We start from the raw sequence: 10892 nt of genomic DNA, 5'->3' as shown, positions 1-10892 counted from the left end.
CATTGAGAACTACTCACAGCAACACTGAAGAGTCAAATTGTACACAATCTATATTTTTTTTCTTTTCAGTTAAAAGAAATTTCTGACCCATGAGTATGAACATTAACATAAAGCATAATTCATTTATTTATTCAATAGTATTTCTCAGCACTTCCTGCCTTTCTAATTGTGTCTACATTATTTTAACTTTTTGTTGGTTCTGTAGCCTTTACTTTTTTTTTATAAATGTATTTTTTATTGGTGTTCAATTTGCCAAAATATAGAATAACACCCAGTACTCATCCTGTCAAGTGCCCACCTCAGTGCCCACCACCCAGTCACCCCCACCCCCCACCCACCTCCCCATCCACCACCCCTAGTTCGTTTCCCAGAGTTAGGAGCCTTTCAGGTTCTGTCTCCCTTTCTGATATTTCCCACTCATTTTTCTCCTTTCCCCTTTATTCCCCTTCACTGTTTTTTATATTCCCCAAATGAATGAGACCATATAATGTTTGTCCTTCTCCGATTGGCTTATTTCACTCAGCATCATACCCTCCAGTTCCATCCATGTTGAAGCAAATGGTGGGTATTTGTCGTTTCTAATGGCTGAGTAATATTCCATTGTATACATAGACCACTGCTTCTTATCCATTCATCTTCCGATGGACACCGAGGCTCCTTCCACAGTTTGGCTATTGGGACATTGCTGCTATAAACATGGGGGTGCAGGTGTCCCTTGTAGCCTTTACTTTTAATAATTTTTTATACATTCCTTTATTTATTTATCAAGCATTCTGTTGTGCTTCTCATATTCCCGGGCTGGTGTTTCTTTTTTGGAATGTGCTATGAAGAGGACCGGCATTGGCTGTCCATCTTGTGCTTTGAAAACTAGAAAAGACCTGAATTCTGTTTACATAGGGAAGAGATGCACTGTTCTTAAGGTCCTGTGGCCTAATCAAGTCCAGTAAATGGAGAACTGAGGGAGGAGGGACTTAGCCAGATGAATGGAGGAATTCCACTGTGACATTGGGTTTTGACAAGAACTGTCTGGAAGGAGAATTTTCTGTGCTTGGTGTTCACTGATTTAGCTAATTTCCACACCCATGCATTTTTTTTCACCATTAAGAGACTCACATAGCAAATGAAAAGTGCACACATCTCACACAATGTAATAAAAGAGATTGCTTTTATTTAAATAAAATAGAAAAGACAAATGTGCATCTTTCACATTGTCACCACTTTAAAAAATAATACAAATATATCTCCTGGAGGTAAGGTGAAGTTTAAATCCATGAGGTAAAAGTGATTTCCCCATTCGAGAAGTCACCAGAATAGGATCCTCCCCAACTATTAAAATTCCCAAGAGCTTGGTCAGGTTTGTGAGCTGTTCCTGATCATTTGGGTCCATAGCAAATGAAAGGTCTGAGAGGGAAAGAAAAGGAGCATGAGAGGAAATTACAAATGAGGGAGCTTTTGGCAACATTCACAAAGCTTACCGTACCACATTCATAATCTAGAAACACCCCTATCCAGCCCTGGGGTCTTTGGATGTAGTGAAGTAATGGCGGGGAGGCAGAGAAGAGACGACAAAGGTCATTCACTTTAATGCACAGAAGTAGGAAAATATCCTCAGAATTGAGCAGCATATCATTGCGATTGATCCAGGATTCCTTGCAAAGTCCTACAATCCAATTACAAGAGTTTCCCACATCTACCTCCCAGTAATGTTTGCCGGAGGTGAAGGTCTGAGCTCCCCACAAAGGAGTATACTGTAGACTTGCTGGACTGTGGGGCATGTCTTGATGGTCGGAACTGCATTGCAAATGTATCAGGTCTTCAAACAGAGCCACACGATAATTGCTTATGTTATGGTCCAATGTAATATACACTTCAGTAAGAAGAAAACAGTGAAGTCAAAGACCAGAGCTTAAAAATTCTGTGGGACAAGTACAGTAGTGTTCTGGCAAATGCAAAACAAACAGATCTATAAAACCAAAACTGATTTGTTTTGTTTCCTGAGAACACTCCCACCCGCCCTGGCCCAATTTCAAGGTACTTACCATTTAGTAATTCCTCATAAAATTCTGGGACATAGAACAGTTAGCTTTCATGACAGAGCCTCTACTAACTGCTCCAGAATAGTCCTTTATTACAAGTGACTATACACAGTGTGTCACTGGAAATCCAGAGACACATCAGTAAGGGCTTCTTGCCTATTTACAGAGCAAGTAAATGTCTATTCATACGACTAGATGAAAGACAATTTTGAGAATATAGAAACACGTAGGATGTCAAGCTCTGGCTTTATTTTCACTAGCTCATTGAAAATTTAGGAGCCTGCTCATAGATCCCAAGTAAATGCTAATATGGCCCTTCAACTTACTTAAGTCTTCTCATTAATCAACTAGCACAAAATAAAATAAATATAACAACCATAATAAATATATTACATATGACTTAAAAATATGATACTGTTATTCTTATTAGTCCTAAATAATGATCACTTTGCCCAAACATGAGTATGAAACATGTAAACAAGCAAAGGTAAAATAAATTGAGAATCCATATTTGCCTTTTTTTTGGAAGTGGTTTCTCTCTCTGAATTTCTGACTCATACACCATGGAATCCGAATTTAGCTTTTCCCATTCCAGGCCTGCTTCTCCTGTCTGCCAGGCTCCCCATCTACATCAGTCTTAGAGTCCTTCCACAAAACAAATTGTATGTTCCATTTGTTTTCTGGTTGTACCTATTGTTTGTAAATATATTTTTATCGCCTTTTAAAATCTTGTGGTTTTTCAAATACATTCCTTAACTTAAATGTTTAGGTAAACATTTAAATAACGACTTAAGGTGCTTCTGAGAATCTGAACATCTACATATAACCACAGTTAACAACTGTAAGTTGAAACACACTGAATTGGTATGTAGTTTTGATGCCAAGTGCTTGCTTGTTTCAAACTCACTGCAAATTGTCATAAGAAAACAGTCATATTTGATTATAATAAAATATAGTTATAAGGTATTCATATTTACCTGCTTCCCTGTTCTCCAAAAAGACTAATAGAGAAATGAGGAGAAGTCCTCCAGGTGTATCTCCTCCTGGAGGAAATAGTGAGATCTTACCAGGGTGCCCCCTCTCACCTCGGAAGTTGTTAAGCCTTTCGGACATCCCTGTGATGGTCCATGTGTTCAGCTGAGGGTTCATAGGCTGGGGAATGTGCAACTGCATTAACTGACTCCTGCAAAGTAAAAGAGCCACTTACTAACATGTCCAGAGGTATCATGAATGATTCCTTGAAGATGCTCCATCAGAATCCTTACAGTTAAGTGCAAAGGATGTGAATTCAACTCCACAAATTGAGGAATACTGTAGTTATTCTTGTACTTTATAATTAGCTACCCTGCTCAGTAAGATATGTTACTTCACTCATAATTGTGTCTCTTTTCTATCTTTGGCTTCCCTAGGGGAGCCACACAGCCATTCTCTTTTAGTTCCTAAAATCCAATAGGTGCCAAAGTTTTGGAACTTGCTGCCTGGTCCATATGGAGCTTCAATTCTGTAGGATGCTCTTTCTTGGGGACTTTCCCTGTCCCCTCTTATCACCATTCTTCCACCTGTTGCCTCTCTAAGCTTATTTGCCTTTCCCATAGGAGACCTGGAATAATTCTCAAATAATTAGGATATTAAAAAAATAGAGGAAAAATAATCATCTTTTGGCAACTTCTGTAAGAAGACTTGCAGCTGAAACCATATCCCTCTCAATGCTGACTTTTACCTAAGGATGGTCAAAATAAAACCTATAACTGTTTACATAAGAAATAAGTGCAGACAGAAAGAAACTTGTCACAAAAAAGGGGGTCCATCTCATCAGGAATAGCCTGGCCACTGTCACCATAAACCAACTTGAATTGAGGGGCAAACTTACCTTTTCATGATGTCTCCCAAATTCTGTGAAGAGAAAGAGAGGGAGGCTTAGCTTTGAGCCAAGATAGTTCTACCTGTTTAGTCTAGTCTGAGGCTATGAGACTGGACTAGAAAATTCTCTATCTCCACTTTTCTTCCTGGAGTAAAATCATTTGCCCTTTTCCTTATCCTTATAATGATGGAACTCAGTCTTACATGACATAGAGTTGATAAAATAATGAGCATCATAAAATTTAAAACAGAAGACATTATGAGAATAAACGACTGGCTGTGTTTGTTCTAATCTACAGCAAGATTCACAGAGGTTTCCCCAAAGTTCTTCTGAGGCCGTGTGGGCTTCACATCTACAATTTCAAAATAGAAAGAATGGATATATCCCACATTTCCATATATTGACAAGTGCAGATCAGAATGGAACGATCTATTCACAAGCTACTCTGTTGCCATTGGTTAGAAACTGAAAATTTAGTAGAATTGAGAAGGAACTTTTTTCCTCCCTGGATCTGTTCCATGAAACTTTCTACATAATCGCCCTTCTGCACAAAGTGAATGTGACTCGAGGCCTCCAAGTTATACTGGAGGAGCAAAGCCTGCCATCATAAGCTAAAGGAGGTAAACTTTGGACCTTGGAAACAGAAAAATAATGGATGTCAAAAGGGATACAGACTTCAGTGGCTATAAATGATGGCTGAGCAGCAGGTGTTTGACACCCTGGCATCCTTCCTCAGCTGCTGATGTTTGGCACCCTGGCAGTCCTTACCCAGAACAGGTCCGTGTCTGTTTTGTAGCACATTTCCTTTAGCTCCTGATACATTTTTCTTAGGAGTTTTCCCATGTGACGCATTCTAGCTACATTTCTCTGGAGTTGATTAAAAATGATCTTGCCTTCAATTGCCAGGGTCTCTAAATGTTTTTGCTTTTCTTCATGGAGATATTGGTATACCTTAGGGTATTCAGCTCTGATCATTATCATCCGTAGATTTATAAAACCCTGAAATGACATTGGTTTAATTAGGACATGTATCTGGATGGTTTTATTCTTCTTTCATTATCTATGGTCTGTGTGCTATGGACAGTGTTCTTGTCTTAGTCTGTTTGGGTTGCTTTAACAAAAACACCATAGACTGGGTAGCTAATAAACATAGAAATTAATTTCTCACCATTCTATATCCTGGGAGGTCTACGTTTGGTGCTGATTGATTTGGTATCTGGTGAGAGCCAACTTCCTAGATAGCCATCTTTTTGTTATGTCCTCATATGGCAGATGGGACAAGGGACATTTCTAGGGTCTCTTTTACAAGGACACTTGTCCTGTACCTGAGGACTCTGGCCTTGTGACCTAGTCACCTCTCAAACCCCCCACCTTCTGTTGCTATCACCTTGGGAGTTAGAATTTGAACATACAAATGATCTGAAGCAAACATTCAGATCATAGAAGTACTACATACAGCTTTATGTCTTTCTACTTCTAAGAAACCATGCATTTGTTTTCTTTCTTACCTTTTCCCCTCCTTCTTTTCCTTCTTTTTCATTTATTTATTAGTCTGCACCATTGCTTCCAACTACTTACCCTCATCCCTGATAAAGTATTAGTGGTAGATACTGCTTTATCCAGAAAAGTCAGGAATATCTTTTAGTTACACAATGAACTCAATAGGAAATTTTGCACTGAAGGTCATGTTTCCCTTCCCTGTAGAGAAACATATCTAGCTCTTTTTCTGATTACCTATTCAGAGGATATTAGGATTTAATATGTTCTTCTACTGTCAGTTACCATGATATCTGTCCCAAGTTGGTTCCAAGGGAAACAGGGCCTGTTGCTTACCTGCCATCCCCTAAATAAGTTGTACTCTCTGTTTAGATTTCTCTGATTTCTCTGTTTGTTTTTCCAAATAGACCTCATTTGCATCAGAAGTTTCTCCTGTAAAAGAACTACAAATTTGAGAACTAGAAAAACAAATATAGTATATTTCAGATACCTCAAAAAGCAATAAGAGGATAGACATGAGAAAAATAAACAGTAAAGAAAGCAGATAGGTCAGTGATTTTCCCTGAGAACACTAATATTCAAATGTGGGAGACTGACTAAAAATAGAGTTCCTGAATTTGGAAAATGCAGTCCATTATCTGAGGAATCTAGTTCTGATATTATATGTAACACGGACAATTTTCAGAAGTGAATCTTGACTCATATTTAATTTTGAAATGATAGCCATCACTTTTTTCTATGGCATGATTAGAATACATTGTTTATAAATCTGCTATCACTAAAAGATTCTCATTGTCATCATGTCAGAAGTAGCTAATGACTGTCATTGCCTCTAGAGATTACCCACCCTGTTAGTTACAATGAAACACCAAGGCCCTCCTCAGCTCATCCTCATTCCTCTCCCTCATCCCAATGGAATTTAAACTTTAGGGGAGCAAAGATATGTGTCTGGTTTCTTCAGTGCTTTATCCCTAGTTTTCAGAACAGTACCTGGATTGGTTTCTGAAATTTTACGTGCTTGAGCATAAGAAGATAAAAATTAAAATCAACAACTTTTGCTCATTGCCTGGTAAGACACAGAATCCTCCACATTTCATAGTGGGAGTACTTACCCTGTAGTGCTTAGTAGCCTTCGATATTGGTGAGTGTCTGTGAGTGGCATGCCCTGGGGAATGGGAGCAGTGCCCACACAGCAGGTTCTTTTCAATTGGACAGAAGAGGTCCTTTGCTGTTTGGTGCGTCCTACAGACTTGCTTGGCAGAGTTTGGTAACTGGCAGGAAATTGATTTTTTGATAGCATGAACTTGTTCCTCAGCAAAAATAATTTTTTCCAAGTATATTCGTGGAGATACTGCCCTGCACACAGGGCAGCGAGCAGGATGCTGAGCATCTTCCCACAAGAGGCAAATACAAGGAGCACAAAAGCTGTGCCCACAGCTAATGGTGAAAGGGTCTGTGAAATAGTCCTTGCAGATGTGGCAGATAAGCTCACTGGGAACATTCTGCACAAAAGTAGAATCCATGTTTCTGAGGAAATAAAAGGAAAAGAAAAGTGAGTTAAGACTTTTCTCACTAATATAATATGTGCACAATAGCAGGATAGGCGGTGCTTGGAATAAGATGGAAAAGCAGGAGAGTACTCCAGACTCAGAGCCTACATCCTTGTTTTCCAGCCATGCCCTGCAGCCCTACTTCTCAGTTCCCATTAAAAATTCAGGATTTGTCAACCATGTTGTCTCTTTTAAAAGACAAATACATCAGAGGTTCTGGCTCAAATATGGCTTACCCATATTTGGTCCAAAATTATCACACTTTTATCTTATTCTCCTCTCTCTGATTGGTTAGCATAAGATATGTGCTCCAATTCTGGCCAATGAAATGAGAAAGACTCCTAGGAGAATCTATGAAAATATTTCTTGCTCTAGAAGAAACATGGAAGAAAAATATGCTTTTTCTGCTTCTGGACATGATTTGAATACAGTTCCCATTTGCATAGCCATTTTACGGTCTCAATGCCTAAGGATAACAGCCAATACTCTAAGGCTAACAAGAGGATGGGAGAAACCTTCTTGATTTTAAAGAATGCCATTTAACACTACTTATCTTTTCTGGAGAGACCTAAAGGGAAAGGTAGAAAATAACCACTCTAGACACTGTGACACTAACTGAATCAAGAAAGAATCATCAATAGATGCTAGATGCATCAATTTTAGATGCATCAATTTTAGCATCTAAAATAACTAAGATAAAAACTTTTGGGAAGAGAGTATTCATATACCAACAAAGCTCTACCCCATATATTGTTCCTAAATGCAAAAGAAAAAAAAAGTATCTTTACAAGGTAAATATTTAGCAGACACATTAACCAAACAACCAAACGGTGGCCATGGGTCTCATGCATTTTTAGATGAGAACCACTTAAGGACACAACAGCTTCCCTCCCAGAAACACTTAATCTGCAAGGAACCATGGAAGAATGTTAGACAAATATGTTCAGTAAACATTATGTAAAACAATGATCTTGGGCTATTCAAATAATCTTAGTTTCTTAGGAGAAAATAATTTGAAATGATTATACATGAAAGGTGAGTAAAATACAAAAATTAACTAGAATGGGGCATCCTTGACCCACTTCCAGGTTGAAAAAATTAATAGCCAATGAAGACATTTTGGGGACATGCAGGAACATGATAAATATAATTAGGTCTTCTCATTTCAGTTAAGAAATGTGGAAAGCTGTAAAGATTGTTGCTGCCCTCCTATCACAAGAAAACTGCTAGACAAACTAAACATTAATGACTTGTGTTGAAACATTAGAAAATTGAGGTCACAAGCCAAACAACTGAGACAGATTCTGCGTAGAGGTAGGCACAAGCACAAAGGGAAACAGGACCTGTGCATGTTTATCCAAGGCAGATTCTACTAGAGGCCATATAAATTGGTATGAAGATAAAGTAGTTTTAACTAGATGATAAAAGCCAAATGTGAGTGAAAATATATGTGCAAAGGCCCTTAGGATCATAAGTGTAGGTGACAATACAGCTAAAGATATGAAAGAGATAGAGACTCTTTGGGAAACAGCACAAAGAGAGGACCTAGAGCTAAACCAAGAAGTAAAACAGAATATCTTTAAAGTAGTGCTTCTCAACTGAGGGCTACCCCAACTCAACTAGGAAAATTTGGTACTGTTAGAGACAATTTTGGTTGTCACAATTTGAAGGGTATTACTGGCATCTAGTGGGTAGAGCCTAAAGTTCCCTTTAAAATCCCCACAATCAAAAATAATAAAATAAAATAAAATAAAATAAAATAAAATAAAATAAAATAAAATCTCCACAATGAATAGTACACACAAAAAATTTACAACAAAAAGATACCATGTCCAATTTGCCAACTGTGTGAGGTGGAGAAAACCTCTACTAGAGGCATTGTGAGTCTCTGGAACCCATAGCATTACTATATTCTAACTTTGGTAACTAGAACCATAATAAACTTCAAACCCAGGCAGCCCAGGTGGCTCAGTGGTTTAGCCCAGCCTTCGGCCCAGGGCGTGATCCTGGAGTCCTGGGATCGAGTCCCATGTCAGGCTCCCTGTATGGAGCCTGCTTATCCCTCTGTCTGTGTCTCTGCCTCTCTCTCTCTCTCTCTCTCTCTCTCTCTCTGTCATGAATAAATAATAAATAAAATCTTTTAAAAAAACTATAAAAAATAAACTTCAAACCCATATTGAACCCTGACTAGATTAATACAAATCCCCATAGTAAAGGCCTAACAGAAGAAAGTGTATTCTTACCATGAAACACAAAAAGAACTTACAGTATCTACTGTCATAGTACAGTATCTACTGTTATATATAATGACAGGTATTCAACAAAAAATGGTAATGCATATCAAAAAGCATAAAAAAACCTGAACTGAGAAATCACTCATCACAGCTAGACAACATAGATGTGAAAGCTTTAAGATAAGGATTTTAGAGTAACCATGATTATTACATATTATATTAAAGCCTTTGACAAAAAATGTCAACAACATGCAAGATACATGGGTAGTTTCAGGAGAGATGAAAACTGTAAGACAGATGTGCAAAACAGGCTTGCTGTACCATACATAGATTTAAGAAAAGAAGCTGTTAATATACGATCCTATGGCATGACAAACACAAGTTTCTAGAAGTATGCAGAATGCAACCAACTGGAACACCAGAATGGACTGTTTGTCATACTTCAAACTTCCTTGTACACCTTATATGGGAGGTGTGTTTGTTAGAAGTCATTTTCAGCCTGCCTCTTTGTATTACCAGACTTATCTAATGTAGAGATCTTTCTTTCAAACACTAGGGTTAAGCAATGCACCTAATAAAAGCAGCAGCCTTTATAAGTTTGGGACCTTCACAGGCTTTGTGTTGGTCCCCTGATCTCCACACTATTTTGTGTCTGTCTCTTCTTTTATTCCATGGGAGCACTGAACTTTCAGTTCCTGAACCTTCAAGCTGGACTTGGAAGCAACAGACAAATTCAGATAAGCTAGAAATAAAATTTCTACAGAAAATTTACAGGAATTTCCACAGACATTTCTACAGAAAATGTCATTACTGTACTTCATATTACATGTAATACAACCAAAGAAAGTAAGTCAGTGACCACAAAAATAGGTCAATACAAAACACGTAATCCAAACACAGAATGGGAAATAAACCAGAACAGAGCACCAAAGAGCAATAAGACAACATTAAATGATACAACATATGTGTAATTGGATTCCCAGAAATAAAACAAAGAGAGAACAGGGCAGAAGAAACACTTGAAGAAATAATTTTAGAAAACTTTCCAAAACTAAACTAATGATACACCAAAAAAGATTCATGACCAGAAAAGATCAAGCAGAAAAAGTCCAAAACAAACAAACCAACAAAAACTCCCAACACCTTGCCAAGTTGTATTAAACTGAATGAAAACAATAACAAAGAGAAAGTCTCAAAGGCAGCCACAGTAACAGTGGTAGGGGAAGATTACAAATAGAGAAATAAAGATAAGAATTATACCAATAAGCTTGCCAGAAACTATGCAACTAAGAAGACAATGAATGCTATTTTTAAGGTGTTGAAAGAAAACAACTGTCAACCCACAATTCTATATCCACTGAAACTATCCTTCAAAAGTGGAAGATATTTTAATTTTCCAAAAAAGGAAAATTAAGGGAATTTGGTGCCAGTTAATCAAATATACAAAAAATACAAAAGTTCTTCAGAGAAAAGGATATCATGCTGGGAGGAAACTTGGATCTACACAAAGAAACAAAACACTAGAAATGAAATAAGATGAAGTGTAAGCTATTCTCATATTTTAAAAATAATATTTAGGGATCCCTGGGTGGCGCAGCGGTTTAGTGCCTGCCTTTGGCCCGGGGCGCAATCCTGGAAACCCGGGATCGAATCCCACGTCGGGCTCCCGGTGCATGGAGCCTGCTTCTCCCTCTGCCTGTGTCTCTGCCTCTCT

General features: G+C 38.0%; 1 protein-coding gene across 1 annotated transcript; it reads right to left on the bottom strand.

The window, feature by feature from the left end:
• Nucleotides 1–1373: 1373 nt before the first annotated feature.
• LOC144295195 (tripartite motif-containing protein 77-like) lies at nucleotides 1374–6917 on the bottom strand. Its single transcript, XM_077867630.1, has 6 exons — nucleotides 6507–6917; nucleotides 5731–5826; nucleotides 4666–4896; nucleotides 3907–3929; nucleotides 3122–3219; nucleotides 1374–1867 (listed from the first exon to the last, which is right to left on the bottom strand). The coding sequence occupies exons 1-6, from the start codon at nucleotides 6915–6917 to the stop codon at nucleotides 1374–1376; spliced, it is 1353 nt and encodes a 450-aa protein (XP_077723756.1).
• Nucleotides 6918–10892: the final 3975 nt, after the last annotated feature.

This window comes from Canis aureus, chromosome 23 (genome assembly GCF_053574225.1).
Source record: "Canis aureus isolate CA01 chromosome 23, VMU_Caureus_v.1.0, whole genome shotgun sequence".
Taxonomy (NCBI): Eukaryota; Metazoa; Chordata; class Mammalia; order Carnivora; family Canidae; genus Canis; species Canis aureus.
This window is presented reverse-complemented; position numbering and strand designations above follow the sequence as displayed.

Excerpts from the sequence above, each read along its gene's own strand:
- LOC144295195 (XM_077867630.1), bottom strand. The coding sequence starts at position 6,917 with ATGGATTCTACTTTTGTGCAGAATGTTCCCAGTGAGCTTATCTGCCAC. Across the intron at positions 5,827-6,506 it reads AGGCTACTAAGCACTACAGG|GAGAAACTTCTGATGCAAAT; the intron begins GTAAGTACTCCC and ends GTTCTTTTACAG. Across the intron at positions 4,897-5,730 it reads ACTTATTTAGGGGATGGCAG|GGTTTTATAAATCTACGGAT; the intron begins GTAAGCAACAGG and ends ATGTCATTTCAG.